General features: G+C 45.7%; 2 protein-coding genes across 33 annotated transcripts in view; one reads left to right on the forward strand and one right to left on the reverse strand.

Moving 5' to 3' along the window:
- Nucleotides 1-489: 489 nt before the first annotated feature.
- Nucleotides 490-9351, reverse strand: LOC310690449 (mpv17-like protein). 2 transcript variants are annotated; one of them, XM_083469353.1, is made up of 6 exons: nt 9330-9351; nt 7638-7714; nt 4668-5096; nt 4511-4581; nt 2997-3026; nt 638-1315 (listed from the first exon to the last, which is right to left on the reverse strand). In XM_083469353.1, the coding sequence occupies exons 3-6, from the start codon at nt 4987-4989 to the stop codon at nt 1109-1111; spliced, it is 630 nt and encodes a 209-aa protein (XP_083325479.1). In that variant the 5' UTR covers nt 4990-5096; nt 7638-7714; nt 9330-9351; the 3' UTR covers nt 638-1108. The 2 variants fall into 2 exon arrangements, with proteins under 2 accessions (XP_083325478.1, XP_083325479.1); XM_083469352.1 differs by lacking the exons at nt 7638-7714; nt 9330-9351 and adding an exon at nt 7220-7330 and having other exon boundaries at nt 490-1315.
- Nucleotides 9352-14938: 5587 nt separating this feature from the next.
- Nucleotides 14939-18132, forward strand: part of LOC310690430 (uncharacterized protein) — a 62370-nt gene continuing 59176 nt past the window's right edge. For 11 of the 31 annotated variants that reach the window (XM_083469303.1, XM_083469284.1, XM_083469289.1 and 8 more), the window contains exon 1: nt 14939-15010. Coding sequence is in view for 10 of the 31 variants with exons in the window: in XM_083469277.1 (XP_083325403.1) it covers nt 15785-15845 (61 nt within the window). In the remaining 21 variants the exon portion in view is untranslated. Of the gene's footprint in view, nt 15011-15059; nt 15120-15572; nt 15687-15769; nt 15846-18132 lie in introns of those variants that run through there. The other 20 variants (XM_083469277.1, XM_083469288.1, XM_083469305.1 and 17 more) reach the window with 3 other exon arrangements.

Raw genomic sequence — 18132 nt, forward strand, 5'->3', positions numbered from 1 at the left:
AGCTACATTTCCCAGCACCCTTGACAAACTACTGAAGGAGGTGAGGAATGAATAGGCTCTGTCATTGCCAAGAACTGACTTTTATCTCATTCAGTTGCAACATCTTGGACATACTGAACCACCAGGGCTCCTCGACCCCTTGGCTTCTCACCCCCCTTTCCCAAAGACAGGAGCTTTCTGTTCATGCTCAGGGGAACTCGAGGCAGGACTGGAGGAGGAGAAAGGGGAGGGAACTGGAAGGGGAATATATACTCTGTGCACATGACTGTGAAGTGTGCTTATTTGTGAACTATCACACTTGCTCCTTCTACCAGTTCATGGATGGTAGAAATAAAGCTTTTTCTCCGAAACTATTCCTTGAGTGTCTGTTGACTCCCATCTCCCTTTCCCGGGCGCAATATTTTTCCCACCCGAGGGCAAAGCCTCATAAGGCTACACTACAGTTCCCGGGATTTTCCGGAGGAAAAAATGTTCTTTAAATATGTGGCGTGCATGCAGCCAGCATTTATTTATTCAGTTGTTTTAAATTTGTTCTTATTGAAGATTTCCTTGTGTAACAAAACAAGGAAGAAAATACATACAGCGTCTCCACTTTCAGTTCATAGATTCTTTTTCAGAGTTTGTTTGGTATGAGATACTGTTGACATTTGGTATGAGACATTATGTGGTTGGGGGAAAAGAACAGGGAGAGATAGGGGAATAATGATCTTTTGTTCAACTGCCCAGTGTTTGTCCAGGGTGCAGCCAGAATGTATAAAGCGTTTTAGAGTGTTCAAAGCATTCCTCTTCCTCTTAATCTTGCTGCAATCTTTACAGCATCCCTAAAAGATGGCTCATGGTAGGTCTTTCAGAAGGCATGCGGGCCTCAAGGGGAAGAGCATTCTCTTAGCCTTGGGGCCATTGTTGTAAAGGCCCTGCTTCTCACATCTGCAGTTGTATGTTCCTATACCTGTGCGGCATGAGGAGCAGGCCGTGTTTTGAAGAAGGTGGGTGTGAGGGGGTTAATATAAGGAGACAAATCTCCCTCCATTCCCTGGGCAAAGTTTGCAGAGACCAAGAACTAGAAATGGAGATGGGGTGCCCAAAAAACCACAGCACGGCCCTTTGGTCACTTCTCAGATGGCATCTTTACTTGATTCTCTCCTGCCCTGGATGGAAACAGCCCGGCCAAGCCTGGCAGCGCCTGGAAGAGCTGGGAGGTGGTGTTGTGGGCATCAGTTTGACGCAGGTAGCAGAGAAATGCCGTCCACAGGAAGGAGCAGGCCCCCACGTAGGCTGTGCGCAGCAGGGGTGGCACAAGAGCAAAATTCACTGCCTGGTGGAGGGAGAGAGAGAGAGAGAGATGAGGAGGGAGGAACATAAACCGCCAATAGTTCTTGGACAGCAGCACATGCTCTGATTGTTCCTGGTATTATTTTATTGACTGATTGATTATACAATTCCCAAGGAGCTCAGGGTGCTGTACAAGGCGGTGGTTGTTCCCATCATCCCTGACCACTGGTCCTGTTAGCTAGGGATGATGGGAATTGTAGTCTCAAACATCTGGAGGGCCAGAGTTTGCCTGTGCCTGGTCTTGGGGAAGGTAGCTGTGTGTGTGCCTCTTAGACTAGCAGTGATACCTCTTGTGCTTATCGCATACTTATTTGTTGTTCTTTCAAATATCTTATAAACTGCTCTTTATGGCCAAACGCTCACAAAAAGAAGTACATAAAAAGAGTGCTCCTGTATGCGCTAGGCACACAAAGTAGGCGTATGATTATTTCGGGGAAACTGCTCTGAGTCACACAAGTCATTAACAGTCTAAAGAAAAGGCAGCGATGAAGAGAGAGAGGTGTTCAAGGCCCTCTTAAAAGCCTGTGCTGAAGCAGCCAAGCATAAGCCAATCACAAGGAAGTTCCATAACTGTGGGGCCACCACAGAAAAGTCCCTGTTTCGCACATATGCTAGCCTAACTGGATTTACCAATGGGCATGTGAGCAGGACCTCCAGATACAGTGGTGCCTCGCAAGACAAAAAGGATTCATTCCGCGAGTCTTTTCGTCTTGCGATGTTTTTCGTCTTGCGAAGCACGGTCCGTCGCAACTGCGCCTCTTCAAGCGGCTTTTTAAAAAAAGCGCAAGACGTTTTCGTCTTGCGAAGCAAGCCCATAGGGAAATTCGTCTAGCGAAGCAACGCAAAAACGGAAAACCCTTTCGTCTAGCGAGTTTTTTGTCTTGCGAGGCATTCGTCTTGCGGGGCACCACTGTATTAGCATATATGAAGGTCATAGGGTGAAGGCCATCCTTGAGGTCACCCGGATCTCCAGTCAGTCTCTTTTAGGACAATCCTTCTCAAAGTCCATGGGCTCAGTGGTAGAGCACCTGCTTTGCGTTCAGAAGGTCCCAGGGCTGGGAGAGATCCTTGCCTGAAACCCTGGACAGCTCCTGCCAATCAGCATAGACTATACAGAGCTATGTGGACCAATGATATGACTGGGTACAAGGCTGCTTTCCTGATGGCTATTTGGGGCAGGTCCCAAAATATCAACCACTCTGTTGAACTTCTGGCACTTTCTGAAGCCTAAAACAAAACAACTTAACTCCCCAAACCCAAACCAAACCACCCTCCAGCAGGCTTTCTAACTGAATTCTGTTTTTATAGTTTTAATTCATTTGTAATCTTATTGTTTTGGGTCTCCTGAGAGACAGTGGTGTACAGATTGTTGAAATAAATAAACAATTTTAATACATTCCCGGCAGGCTTTCAAAAATCCAGTGTATTCCTAGGGCAACTGGGAAAGAAGTGATGCATTTCAAATATTTTAGGTTTGCTTTTCAGCAGCTCCCTGACTAGCAAAAATGAAGCAGGGGAATGTTTTTCCTAATGCTTTATGACAGGAAAAACCTGCCTGTCTCTCTTGCAGTTGTCTATTGGCACAGGAGCTCTGTTTGGGGGTGGGGGAGCTGGCAAGGCTTCCAGCTCATTCAGGGAAGGAAAGCACGGACCACAATACGTACCTGGAACAAGGTCCAGCACAGCACACCAGCCTAAATTGGGGAAAAATAAATAAATAGCAAATTTAACATAAGGGTTAAAGTTCCCCAACAGTGCTTGGATTTCACACTAAGGAGTTGCAGGACTTTGCTGCAGTCCACAGCAGCCACTCCTGAGGCACCAAGAGTCAGAAGCTACCTTAACAAAATGGCTGACAGACTGTGCACCAAAGTATTATTCTTGTTATTTATTCATCGGCTTCCACATCTGTCCCAAGGCGAGGCACAAAATATAACGGAAAAGTCACAAAAATAACCGAAGATTAGTTTAAGAACAATATAAAATGGACACACACACCCCAGCAGAATCCTGTCCAACCAGCTGGGAAATCTTGACAGGAGGAAAAAAATTGCTTCAGTTGTTTCTGGGAAATTCAGATAGTGGGCCCCTGCTACTATTGAAAAAATCCGGGAAAGAGAATATATTCCAGCAGACTTTAGGGATGCCAAAATTATCAATCTCTTTTTAAAAAGTGACAGAACTGATTGTGGAAACTATTGAGGCACCTCTCTATTAGTTGTGGCCGGCAACATTGTTGCAAGCATCTTAACAAACCATCTCTTAACAATATCCAAGGTGACTCTTCCTGAATCCCAAAATGGTTTCCGGCCTTCTTGGGGGACAGTGGACGTGATTTTCACCGCTCGATAGTTTAAAGAAAAATGCAGAGAGCAAAACCAACCCCTGTATATGGCATTTATTGACCTGACTAAGGCTTTCGACAGGGACGCAGGTGGCGCTGTGAGTTAAACCACAGAGCCTAGGGCTTGCCGATCAGAAGGTCGGCGATTCGAATCCCCGCGACGGGGTGAGCTCCTGCTGCTCAGTCCCTGCTCCTGCCAACCTAGCAGTTCGAAAGCACCTCAAAGTGCAAGTAGATAAACAGGTACCGCACCGGTGGGAAGGTAAGCGGCGTTTCCGTGTGCTGCTCTGGTTTGCCAGAAGCGGCTTAGTCATGCTGGCCACATGACCCGGAAGCTGTACGCCGGCTCCTTCGGCCAATAAAGCGAGATGAGCAACGCAACCCCAGAGTCATCCGCGACTGGACCTTATGGTCAGGGGTCCCTTTACCCTTTACCTTTTAAGGCTTTCAACACTGTAAATTGTAATGCCCTGTGGACTGTCCTTCTGAAAATTGGCTGCCCAGATAAATTTGTAAACATCATTCGGCTCCTCCATGATAATATGACAGCAACAATTGCAAATAACAATGGCTCTAAAAGTGAACCATTCTCAGTGGGATCAGGTGTTAAACTGGGTTTCCCCAACTCTATTTATTATTTTCATTGCCATGATCCTACACTTTGTCGAAGGGAAGCTCCCCACCAGAGTAGAAATCAGTGACCCTCCAGGTCCCAACCCTGCCCGGGATACTGAAAAACTAGTCTTTATGGTGCCACAATGTTCTCTTTTTTCTGTTTGCGTGTTTCTTTGCTGTAACAGCCTAGCACAGAATCTACAGAGCTGTTATTATTACCTTGTACGTTGGCCAAAACTTCTCCTGCAGCTTCCCAAATATGTTGCTTTCACCATCCAGGAGAGAGAGACCTGAGAAAGGGAGGGAAGCAAACTCGTCACCTCCAAAGACCTCTCCAGACCCCTCCAGACCCCTCTTCACCCCTGTTGTCTCTCACCGGTGTAAAAAGCCCCGATGGTGATTGGCGCAGCAATGACCTGGTCGCAAGTGACCTTTGCTATCACCGTGGTCACCTTCACTCCTGGAAGAAAACGCTCCAGGCTCCGGAACCAGGCGTAATTGAAGTTGGCGTGGAATGTGAACCCGACCAGCGCCACTTTTGCCGTCTGCTTCAGATCCAAACCGTCGTGTCTGCGAGGATCCTGGCACGGCTTAGCCAACTTCTGCTGGGCTGCATCTGCCGCTGAAAACAGTGTGCCGTAGGCAACAACATTTGCCAGCCAAGGGTGGCGATGCACCAGACCAAGCAAGGGGTGCATTTGAATACAGAGCTGGTGTGTCGGAAGTGCAGTTCCCCAATATGGCCCCTAGGTGGCGGCGTCCTCTGCTCAGGTGGGTTGCAATGTCGCCTCCTGCTGCTATATATCTGCAAATGCACATGGAAAGACATGTGGCTATTATCTTCCAAGGCCAGAAGGCTGCGGTTGTGTTGGTCAATTGTGTGGAAAAACTTGGGATGTGGCTTAATCCTTAAAGAGCTTAGGATCTGGGGTTCTTAAGGATCACCTTCTTCCATATCCTTTTTTATTTTTTTTATTGCATTTATTTATTCCTCCACAGTTACTCAGAGCAGGGCTTCCAGTGGGGCTGCCCCTGTTCTGTGGAATAGCATTCCTGTCAAGATACGACAAGCGCCCACTCTCTGAACTTTCTGGAAACAATTGAAGACATTCTTGCTCCAACAGGCTTTTCCAGCTGGATGAAAAGATCTCTGCCGCTGGTGTTTATTTTGTATTGTTTTTAAAAACACATCTACCATTTTCTGTGTTGTTTTAAGTGTTTTTAGCTGTTTCAGTTGTCTCCTGTACGTTGCCTTGAGATGGGTGCATTCGGAAGACAACCAACAACTTCTCTCACGGACAACATCCCCTCCCATAAAGTCTGCAGCAAGTGACAAGTGTTTTCTGAAGACATGCCTAGACGAAATGCTCTAAAGTGCCCTGAATTTCCCTTTTAAATAATAACCCTGGTAGTTATAAATCTATAAGGACGAAAGGGGAGGAAATGCTCAGTGCCCTCACCAAATAACTGATCTTTCTAGTTAAATCAGTTTGAAACTAGTTTATGTTTACAAAAGAAACAGGAATAAACTCTGTCGTAAAGCTGTTTATATAAACACAAATCTGTGTATCCTTGCCCAGATTCCTGTTGGACCACAGTATAAATACTTACCTACACAGGGGTATTTCTGCACCTGCTTAATGCTGCCACAAACAGGATCATGTCATCTCCACATTTTAATACCCGGCTGTTCACACACCTGTGTCACTTTTGTGCACCATCTCTGCACCACTGGATTATGCACTTTCACCCACATGCAGTGAGAAGGCCTCGACACTCACCACACACCTCAAACACAGGCAGCAGGCGCACACACCACATTTAAAGCACATAGCTCCCCGCCAAAGAATCCTGGGAACTGTAGTTTGCCCCCTCACAGAGCTACAATCCCCAGCCTCCTTAATAAACTACAGTTCCCAGGATTCTTTTTGGGGGGAAGCCATGCACTTTAAATGTGGTGTGTGCTCTGTACGCACTGCAGCCCCCAATTTTATGTGCTGCCCAACTACAACATGCCAACATCCTCTTCAGGCCTCTCTCTAATAACACACTTCTCCTATGGTAAGACAATCTTCTATATTCCACATGCACGGCAATGCACAAGTCTGCAGACTGCAGCCGCCTCTGCTCTCTCTGGGCCCGTGTGACGAAGCAGCGCTCTATCCTTTATGGGCATGATGTGTGTGCGCATCTCCCACAGAGCCTCTTTTGCCACAGCCTTTAATGCAGGACAAAAGGATAATGTTAAAAATCCCCCCTGCCATCATAAATACAGGTGGGAAAGATTGGATCTGAATGAAACAGGAATCCACATCGTTTTTGTTGAAAGGTTAGGGAGAGACATCTGTGAGCAGGATCAAATAGGAATTTAGCAGCTTGTTTGTCGGCGCCAAATGTTTGAGCGTTTGTTTAATTATTACATTTCTATTCTGTCTTCTCTTCTCCCACCCTTTTCTCTTCACAACAATCCCGTGAGGTAGCTTAGGCTGAGAGAAAGTGATGGGCCCAAGGCGAGACTGTGAGCTTTGTGGTGGCAGACTGAAGATTTGAACCTGTCCTCATTGGTCACTCTAACCATTACTCAGTTTTAACCAAAGTTCTGTCCTCTTGCAGAAAATCTGACATATATAACAAATTAATCAAGACACAGCCTGCACTTGTTTTTAGCAGAGACACCCAGTTCTGGGACATATGAAATAACCAGAAAGCAAAGTGTGCCTTGGAGCATGTACAAAGTGCATTTCTCGCACAGCAGAGCAGGGCCACAAACCACAGCATAGGTGGGTAAATAAATTCATCTCAGTCAATATTCTCTCATTCTCTCTCTCTCTCTCTCTCTCTCACTCACTCACCCACCTACCCACCCTTCTCTTTGTCTCTCTCAAGCCCACCCGCTTTTCTCCCTCATTGCGTTGCAGCCATTATTACCCCAAATGCTCTGTCTTCTTTTCTTCCAGGGCTAGAAGAAGCAATAAGGGACGGGTCAGCCACGCTTGTCTGCTCCACAGAACTATAAATATCTGGACACATGGTAAGGGTGCAGACAGGGCAGGGCAGGGGGTGGGGTGGGAGAGAGCCATTGAATAGCCAATCCTTGCTGCATACTAAGAAAGTACAGTTGTGGGGAGAAAGCAAAGCAGCTGTGGAGGGAGGAAGTTGTCAGCCCATTTGAGAACCAAATAGAATACCAGACCCAGTCCCAAATTGCAAGCAGGCATGTCTGGGGAAGACAGAGTTAATTGGGAGAGAGACCTGGGAAAGGGCTGGCTGAATCAATAGATCACACAAACACAAAAACCTTATTTACCTAAGCTCTCCCCCTTTCCTCTTTAATATTAATACTTACAATTTTGATATGCTTCTGTGTCATACCATTTCCTAATTGCTTACGTAGGGTGATATCTCAGCTCTGTAAAAAAATACCTGTAAAAGCGTATTCAAATCACTTTCTTTCCCTCAAAGAATTATGGGCCTTGTAGTTTACCCCTCACAGAGTTACAATTCCCAGCAGCCCTTAACAAACTACAGAGCCCAGAATTCTTTGAGGGAAAGAATGGGCTGTATATGCAGCCTAAGTCCTACTCAGAATAGTACACCCACTGAAACCAATAGACAAATCAGATAAAAGTGTAGTTGTTCACCACAAGGAGTTATGGGTGATATTCAATTATAGTCATCTCAGAAATCAGCAGACTGAAATCAATGGACTCTACTCTCTGAACAAGACTAAGATTGAATATCTTCAATCTATCACTGATTTGTAAGAGAAAACTGGATTCGATAGGACTCACTCTAACTGACTTTGAAAGTTCTGATCCCAAAGATACATGGGAAATTATCAGGAAGACTCTCACAGAAAAAAGTGTTCTCGCCATGCTTGAGGTTGCAAAGCACAGCACCTGCTCTCCTATCCACTTAAATTTCTCTTTGTGTAGAGATTTCCAAAAGGGATACATGACAAATTTGAAGAAACATGAATTGTGTAGGCTGTTTATGTTGGCCAGATTCAACATGTTTCCCTCGATGGTAGTGAGAGGAAGATATTTAGCTATCCCAGAATTAGAGCGTCTCTGCAAATGCAGAAAACAGGAACCCGATACTCTAGAGCATATATTCTTTTCCTGTGATTTTGGCAGTTATGCCAGAAAACAATTATTGGAGGCCCTAAAATTTAATAGACAGATTTTTACACAACCAACTGTTCAGGACCTGCTGGCGGACAGCGATGATCAAATTACTTTAATAGCGGCTGAATTTTTAAGTGCTGTCCATGAAGAAAGAATGGGCCATGATAAAGAGACTTAGTGGTTTTAATGGTAGGTGATGTTGCTGTGCTGTATTATATTATCTTTGTACATCGATTTATTTCTTGGAGTTAAGAATAGGACTAGGATAAATTGTGTTCGCTGAGCCCGTATTTTATACAGTCTGTATATGATGTTTGTTTGTTAATGTGTGGTGTGTTATGCCTAATAAAGGATTTTGAATTAGAATTAGAATATCACCCATAATTCTTTGGGTGCATTATTATCTTTTTTAAAGGATTATAGTTAGTTAAAGTTAGTTAGTTATACACCAGTTTTCCCCCTCACGGGACTCAATGTAGTTTACAGCTAAAAATAGGAACTGCTAAAAATATAGAAGAAACAATCATTTAAAAACAATTAAACACTGATAGAATTATATATATATTCTATTAAAGCTACACCAGTAATTTCAATAAAAACACTGGAGTCAGATGGGCAGATTATCTGCCCATCTGAATGGGCTGTTGTTGTTGTTGTTAATATTTATTACTATATTTGTTGTTGTTGTCACTGCTTTTTTTCTGGGGACACGCAGGGGTGTGCATACCCCTAAACATTTTGTGAATCTAAGTTTGGCCTGATTGAGGGGCAGTATTTCAATATGAGTGGGAAAATGAGAGTACCCCTAAACATTTTTTAAAGAAAAAAAGCACTGGTGGTTGTTATTTTAAGGTACCCATCTCCTGGGGCTCGGTCTGAAACAGGTTCAACATATCTTAACCTCTCACAACCTGTCTTTGGTGCCTTTCTTTCCTCCGAAGTGCTATTTGCTACCACATCAGCCTCTGGGAGTTATAGTACACTACTGTACTGTGTACATACTGGGAAAAGAAAACCATGAGCCTCTTTGTTCCGGCACCAGGGGGCGCTGTTTTATCACATGTGCAGGGAACAGGTTTTCTCTTGCGCAATCCCCATAGAAATGAATGAGCTGGTGCTCCAGAATGCAGAGTCGATGCAATCTCCTGTTCCTTTCAGAAGGGCTTGCGCAAAAATAGGCCCAGTGGTAGATTGTGCTAATTCTTTCTCGTTCTTATCTGTTCAGCCTCATCTCTGCTGCTGGGCACCTCTTGGGTACTTGGTAGGAGGGACTGACTCTCTTGAACGGTTTGGGTGGGAGGGTGGGGTCTTCCACTTTTATAGCTATTTATATATTTCTTTATTTAAACATTTATATCCTGCCTTTCTAAAACAAGCACACACAACAGACACAATGGTTCTTATCTAGCTGGCAATCTTTCCAAAACCAGAGGCGATTCAAAGAGACGCATTCAAAGCTGCTGTGCTAGCTTCCCATGTGTTATCAGCGCTGCAGAAGAGATTTTAGCCGGTTTGACTGTTCAGTGGTACCTTGGGTTACATACGCTTCAGGTTACATATGCTTCAGGTTACAGACTCCGCTAACCCAGAAATAGTGCTTCAGGTTAAGAACAGTTTCAGGTTAAGAACGGACCTCCGGAACGAATTAAGTACTTAACCTGAGGTACCACTGTATGCTGATACATAGTCAACCCGCATGACGTTTGGGACTATGGTTCATATGTGCACATGCCGTATTTCACTTTGTAACTGAACTGCAAGTTCCAGGTGGCTGTGATTACACTACGTGGTCAAATCCAAAGGCCCTTTGCAGTTTGTCCACCTGATTTAACTGCTAGATGATGATGGTGATGATGATGATAATAATAATAATAATATTTATACCCCGCCCATCTGGCTGGGTTTCCCCAGCCACTCTGGGCACCTTCCAACAAAAGATTAAAAATACATTAAAACATCAGTCATTAAAAAATTCCCTAAACAGATGTCTTCTAAACGTCAGATAGTTGTTTATTTCTTTGGCATCTGATGGGAGGGCGTTCCACAGGGTGGGCGCCACTACCAAGAAGGCCCTCTGCCTGGTTCCCTGTAACCTCACTTCTCACAGGGAGGGAACCGCCAGAAGGCCCTCAGAACTAGACTTCAGTGTCCGGGCTGAACGATGGGGGTGGAGACTCTCCTTCAGGTATACTGGGCTGAGGCCGTTTAGGGCTTTAAAAGTCAGACCAAGTCTTTGAATTGTGCTCGGAAATGTACTGGGAGCCAATGTAGGTCTTTCAAGATCGGTGTTACGTGGTCTTGGCGGCCACTCCCAGTCACCAGTCTAGCTGCCGTATTCTGGATGAAGAATTCTTTGTAACTTCCAGCTGACAGCAAACTGCTCCACAAACAATTTTTCTTTTTAAGAACAATTTTATTGTAAGTTTTAAAACTACATTAACCAGTAAAATTCAAACTCATTTATAAGAAAAGACAAACCACAACTGCACAGAAAAGAAAAAGAGAAAGAAAAAGAAATAATAGCGAAAGGATAACTAAGAAGATCCTTTATCACATTTATATCGTGCATAACGTATCGTTTATCCACACACAGAAAGCCAGACTCCACCAGCTCCACCAATAATTCTATGTGACATAAAAAAGTGGCATCCTTCTATCTAGAGTAGCAGGTCTTGGGCATTTTTTAAAGCGGTGTCTCACCATCTTTCTTAAGCCATGCTGAGCACATGCACCTATTTGGGTTCCGATGAAGATTCCGCTTTCCATTTTTTGCTCATGAGCTTTGCAGGTGGCAAGAATCTGCCTTGAGCGTCACACAGATAAATATAGCGTCGCACACATTTAAGTGCATCATCGCTGTGGATGGAGGACTTTGTTGAGTCACTTCTACCTCTAAAAGTAGTCCGGGGAACCTTTCCTTTAGGCCCTGCCCCAGATAACCTCATTTACTGCGATTCCCTTCGTTGCCTCCCGTGGAGTTTTTGCTGTGTCACACTGGCAACCTGACCCAGGCCTAGAAATCAGGAGTGGAGCCACACACCTTTACCCCACAAGGGGGCAGAGTAGCTTTGGCAAGAGCTGTGGGCTTTGATAATCACAGCGCTGTGTAGAAAGCTGAAAGTTGAACTCCTTTATGGCTCCGTCTAGCTCAGTATTGTCTACAGTGATGAACAGCAGCTCTCCAAAGTTTCATAGTCTTATGTGGAGATGCCTGCTTTTGATTGTGGGACCTCCTGAATGCAAATGAGGTGCTCTACCCCTGAGCTACAACATACCCTCCAACATCTCTCCAATGAAAGTAGGTAAAGGTACCCCTGACCGTTAGGTCCAGTCGTGAACGACTCTGGGGTTGCGGTGCTCATCTCGCTTTACTGGCTGAGGGAGCTGGCGTTTGTCCGCAGACAGCTTCTGGGTCATGTGGCCAGCATGACTAAGCCGCTTCTGGCAAACCAGAGCAGTGTACGGAAATGCCGTTCACCTTCCCGCCAGAGTGGTACCTATTTATCTACTTGCACTTTGACACGCTTTCAAACTGCGAGGTGGGCAGGAGCAGGGACTGAGCAACGGGAGCTCACCCCATCACAGGGATTCGAACCGCCGATCAGCAAGCCCAAGGCTCTGTGGTTTAGAGCACAGCGCCACCCGCGTCCCCAATGAAAATAGGGATATCCTATTTCATGGGTATGCAAACTAAGGCCTGGATTTGGCCCAATCGCCTTCTAAATCCGGCCCGTGGACGGTCCGGGAATAGCGTGTTTTTACATGAGTAGAATGTGTCATTTTATTTAAAGTACATTTCTGGGTTGTTTGTGGGGCCTATCTGGTGTTTTTACATGAGCAGAACGTGTGCTTTTATTTAAAATGCATCTCTGGGTTATTTGTGGGGCATAGGAATTCGTTCATTATTTCCCCCCCCAAAATATAGTCCAGCCCCCCACAAGGTCTGAGGGACAGTGGGCCGGCCCCCTGCTGAAAAAGTTTGCTGACACCTGTGACCTATTCCATAACAAATTGTTATTATATTTATACCCTGCCCACCTGACTGGGTTGCCCCAGCCACTCTGAGCGGCTTCCAGTATATAAAAACGTAATAAAACATTTAAGAACTACCCTATACTGGGCTGCCTTCAGACGTCTTCTAAAGTTTGTATAGTTACTTATCTCCTTGGCTCATAACTATACACCCTCTGACGTTTCTCTGACGAAAACAGGGACATCCGAAGGAGAAGTGGGACATTCCAGGATCAAATCAGAAACTGGGAAGGCTTCCGTAAATCCAGGACTGGAAAATAGGGACACCTGGAGGGTCTGCTACAACAGCCTTTCCCTGCAAACTGGATTAGGTGTGAGGAGGCCTGTTCACACTGCCATTTTTGCAGTGCATGATGTCCTCAGCAAATTTATCTCAAACGGATGCGCACTGTAGTGTGCTGAAAGTGGGATCCTACATGTGCTGGCAGATGTGGCTGCTCTGCGCTCCCCTGGTTGTTTGAATTAAGCTCTGAGCAAGGGGTTAATGCAGCGAAATGTCATGGATCAGAGTTGCTGAGGATATATTTCAGTGCCAGATTGAAATGGGTCCAGCTTTGTCCAGACTTCGTTACACTTCAAAATGCACCACCGCACCAGTGCCCAGAAGTAATGTGCACTGGCTTGAATGGGACGTACTCCCAGCAACCTGTGCATAGGATTGTTGCTGGGGAACAGAGCAATCCCAAGCCCTGACTGGGAACGGAAACACAACAACCACTGCCATCAAAAGTCTTGCTAGCGCAGGATGACCAGGACAAAAAAGAGGGTGTTGTGTTTTTCTAATTTTCTGCTGTGCCAGCTCCAAGCTAGAAGAAGCTGAGAAGTCTGAGATGGGCCCCTTTCCAGGGATGAAGCACCTTAGGATCCAGCGGATACATGGCTGGCTATGCTCCACCTCATAACATCTAGTTTCACAGCCTTCCACTAGCCAACACCGGTGGGAATGTCGGCGCTGGTAGTCTTCAGTCTGCAGTGCTGCCAGTGCCGCTGGGTGGAGGGGCTCCCTGACCATAGCTGTCAACTTCAAGATTTGAAAATAAGAGATCAGCAGCCTCACCTGTCCTGGGGACCGTCTACGGGATATCTAACAATCTGGGGAAGCAGCAGGAAACGGTGCTGGAATAAGGGAATTTCCTGCAAAAAAAGGGAAGGTTGACAGCTATGTCCCTAACCCTGGCCCACAAAGGCTGATACAACCCAGAGCATGGGTGTACCTGTTACATCCTAAATCCACCCAACAGCAAGGATCAGGGTGTTAAGTTTGCATCTTAAACTCTACTTATTACTGGAATTTGGTTTTTAAAAAGTTTCCAAACCGCCCTTCGCCCAGTGGATTCCAGGGCAGTATACGAAAAGCTTAAAAAAAGGGGGATTCATATAAAATACAATTAAAGAACATTTTTCAGAACTAAGAGGCAGCAAATGCTATAAATATGTTTATTATATATTTATTATTTAGCACAGTAATTATGAGGACCAAAAAGAAAAACAACACAGCCTACTTTAATCATCATCAGCTAAGATAATTGTGCTAAGCGCAGAAACAAGTTAGTTCACTGTTAACTGTCAGACAGCGAAATTAACTTTAATCCTTTAAACGTTTCAGCAATGTCAGGGAAAGTTTCTGTAAACGCAAACTATTCGTGGAACTACTGTTCTTTGTCACATTTATACTGAAACACCAGGATCAGCCTATAATTTTGTAAAACATGTGAAATTGTAACAGAAATCAAGCAAGCAACTATGAAAAAAGGCAGTTGCACACCATTCTTTAAGCATCATCACTTCATGGGATACTGGGCTGTGGTAATTTCCAGACGACCGGTTTTTCCACGTTCATCTTAATTTGGACAATTTGCAGAGATTTTGTTCCCTTAAACGTTGATAGAATTAAAACGACATACATACATAAGCACGCACACAATATTAAATCCCTCCAGACATGCATCGGGCACCCCTTCTGCAGAGAGACACTTACAGGAAGCCCTTAAGCATTATCACTAATTTATTATTTGGCAGCGCAAGTTTTCTGAGTACAGAGTTTGGGAGTCCCTAGTTTTGCGGGTGAAGGAGAGGAACTGCAGAGGAGAAAAAGCATGACCCTTGGGGGGGGAGGAGAGAGGTTTTGGGGAAAGGCTGGGGGGGTCCTAGTTTCTGACGTAATCCCAATCCCCCTCCCAGCAGACAATAGACCCCATTCATCCTTCTTCCTCGCCCCCCGCCCCTCTCACGATCTGTTCACACACAAAGAAACCCATTCAGCGCCCAAGAGGGCCCAGCCGCTCTCCTGCCTCTGGTTGGTGGATTCCCCCGTCACTCATTGCATTCCCCCACCCGAAAGGGGGTGTGTCACTGCCCCCTTTCAGCCTATCTTTGTCTCGCTGTCAGATTTCGCCCCCCCTCCCCGCCACCAGCGGCGCCGCTGCCACTCCCTCTTTTTTGCGATTGGCCGCGGTGGGCGTGGCCACGGCACCGGGACTCCGCCCCCCCGCCCGTGGCTGCTCAGTTGCGGTTGGGCCTTGGAGGTGTCAACATCTCTCTCTCGCTCCTATCTGCTAAGGTACAGTGCAGCCTTGTCCAGGGCCCTCTTCTTCCCTCTGCGCTGCCCTTCTCTCCTTGGTCGAGTCTCTCTGTCTCATTGACGGCGGCTGGCAAGGGGCTCTGCCAAGGTCTGGGGAGTGGGAGGGGCAAGGGGGTCCGCGTGCCTGTGCGTTTTTTGCCTTAATCATAGCAGCGTGCTCCAAATTGTTGATCGGGTTCCTTAGAGGGGTTGATCCTTTGTGGGGTGATCTTGCTTAAATGACAGAAAATGACATTGCATGATGGGGAGGGGGGTGGGGATTTGTTTAGATTTGCCTTCTGCTCGTCCCCAGATGATAAATCAAGTTTCCCCCGCCCCCGCCCACCCCCCGATCTTTCTGCCTCGGCTTCTGCTGCTTCTGATCATGTTTTCTCTGCGGATCTGTGCACCGGTGCTGCTTCCTACCCCTCTATATGTGTCCAGCGCGAGAGCGATGCGTGGCTTTCCATCCCTCAATCTGTTCTCTTCATTGCCTTCCCTGTGTCTCTCTTATACATGACTCCATCTGCCTGCCTGCCCGTCCCTCCATCCATCCATCTAGCCCTTCATTGGTGGCCAGCCAGAGAATGTCAGCTGCTGAATTTCTGCAGGGTTCCTTCTGATGCTCTCCTCCCTCCTCCATTCCCGCCTACACCCTATTCTGGGCTTTGCTCAGGTATGAATATGCAGTCCTTTCTTGCCTTTGAGCCTGGGACCCGCTAGAATTAAATAAAAAAAACAACTCACCCCAAACCTACTGAGGATGTAAATGGGATGGAGGCAACTATTCTTGCCAAGGAGAAATACCTACAGCAGTGTACTGCAAAGGCCTCTGGTAAGGTGCTTTTGCCGAGGCTTGGTGGGTGGAAACAGAACCATTAATGTAAAGAGAAATGGGGGGTTGTAAAGGGGACTTAATCCGAAGAGGTTTGGAATGACAATGGAAGATGGCACTGCAGAAGGATGTGGAATATGGGTGCAGGTTGTAACCCTCGTACACCTGGATTTACTGGCAAGAATAGGCCTGTCTTCCGTCTCCCAAGGTGGCTTGGCAATGCAGGCTTCCCACTGCAAAGAGTTCTCTGCAAGAAGTGGAATTCTCAAGGATAATGTGATTCTGTGTGGCCTCTACATTTCTATATATCTGCCATGCTTTAGTAGTGGGGAGACCGTTGGGTGGTTTCAGCGGCTGAATGTGTCACCCAGTGAACCGAAAGCATGATTGGATGCCTGTATTCATTGCACATTGGGATAAAGGTGCTGGAATTTCTAAGTATTATGCCCAAAATAATATAAAGCATTTCAGGAATGCAGCGGAGTGTTTTCATGCTGAAAAAGTGAGGTATTTGTAGTTTGGGGTTTTGTTTTGTGGTGGGTTTTTTTTGGTGATTTTCTTTTGGATGTGTCTAACCTCTAATTCAAGACAGCTGAAAGAGCCATCTGAATTTAATCAAGCCAATTACAGAGTTTTATCTAAAAGTCCACTAAAATGCTCAGATTTGATCTGCAAATCTGAGGAATGCTTAGCATTTGGAACTTGCTGTGTCAACAGAATGGTGAATTCCAGAGGGGTGTGTGTGTGGCTGTGTTAGCCTGTTGTAATGAAAACAGCAAAGAGTCATGTGGCTAATGATTTTTATTTTTTTTGGTGGCATAAGCTTTTGTGGACTAGAACCTAATTCATTAAATGAATTGGCAAAATAGTTGCAACCCTTCCATTGGCCCAGTTTGCATGTAACACTAAGCTAAACTATAGCTTAGTGTGTGTGATCAAATCTTGCAAGAGCCTGGAGAGGAGAGACTTGCCCACGTTGTTCCTCTCCTGTGGTTTCGCTGCATGATTTAGCTCAGTGTGTCATTCAGGTCCAGGCTCATGGTTTAGCTGTTCCAGGCAAACCATAAGCAATAACCAAGGTTTGTCCTAAAGTCTACAGCCAATGGTTTGCCTAGGAGAGTTAAACCAGGAGCCTGGACTTAGGCAACACAATAAACCATAGCTTAGCTCAAGTGGGTACGACCTCATCTTTCAAGATCCTGTACACTTGATCATGATTTGGCTTAGTGTAGTGTGTGAATGAGGGCATTGTGTGCTGTGTGTGTTCTAGTGTCCCTCACTCCCTTTAAATGTCTGAAGGGTTTCTTTTGACAGATGATTTGGTTTCTGGATTATATGACCCTCAACACCCACCCACCAGGCCTTTCATAAAGTTACATTCATCTGTTCTTAAAACTGAGACATGCAAGTGGGAAAGGCAGGCTTACTGAACTAATGAAAAGTTGAGGATGCCTGTTAGGTTGTGGTTTAGTACAGAAAGTTAATATATTTGAGTCTTAAGAACCATCTTTCTTTTATCATGCCTGCCACTCAACTAAATGTGGGATGCGTCGCTCAAAAGGCATTTGCTGGCCATTAGTTAGCAGCCAGGAAGTGCTTTGTGTCCAAAGAGGCTGTCTGTCTGATTTCATAACCCTGGAGAGGTGAATATTTTCAGCTGAAGTGGGCCAGTGGAAATGGTGGTGGCGGTGGGTTTATTTCCTGATCCTTGATGTCACATGTGTTTTTCATATTTCTGTGAACTGTGGCCAGAGATTTAAGGCAGACTTTTTTATGGGGAAGGTGGTAGAAGAGGAGTAGTTTGAGGAGACACATGGTAATTGATGTTGGGATGTTCAGCAGTGGGCCGGACGGTGAGCATTTCATTCCAAATTCTTGAAGGAGAGAGGCCTGTAGGGGTGGTTGCAGTGCTGTACGTAATGCTAGACATTACACAAATCAGAGAGGTGTTTTTCCTTTTAAAAAAAAAAGTTAATTCCAAGTAATCCTGGTTTCATGTTGAGCTGGGGCTAGAACTGAGAGAGATCTGGTTAATTTCCTTTGCCCTCCCCACACAGCCCTGTCTCCTCTGGACTTGAGCACCAAACAGTTATGTTGTCGGCAACCCGGTATTTATAGCTGCAACGGGCGCCTTTACACCATGGAGGCAGCCTGCTCCCTGCCCCCCACCTCCCAACCCTCCCAGCTCAGTCCTAAACTTGGAACAGGGATTTTGGCAGAAAGGTCTGGATACGTTGGGAGTCATATGAGCCGGCCGGCAAAACAATTAGCAGGCGTGTCATGAGCT

Source organism: Podarcis liolepis, assembly GCF_965112155.1.
Source record: "Podarcis liolepis genome assembly, chromosome: 13".
Classification (NCBI taxonomy): Eukaryota; Metazoa; Chordata; class Lepidosauria; order Squamata; family Lacertidae; genus Podarcis; species Podarcis liolepis.

What these genes read in the sequence shown, in the direction of transcription:
- LOC310690449 (XM_083469352.1), bottom strand. Translation starts at nt 4,989, where the DNA reads ATGCACCCCTTGCTTGGTCTGGTGCATCGCCACCCTTGGCTGGCAAAT. An exon ending in CATCGGGGCTTTTTACACCG is followed by an intron (nt 4,582 to 4,667) that starts GTGAGAGACAAC and finishes TCCCTTTCTCAG; the next exon opens with GTCTCTCTCTCCTGGATGGT. An exon ending in TGTGCTGGACCTTGTTCCAG is followed by an intron (nt 1,316 to 2,996) that starts GTACGTATTGTG and finishes TCCCTCCACCAG; the next exon opens with GCAGTGAATTTTGCTCTTGT.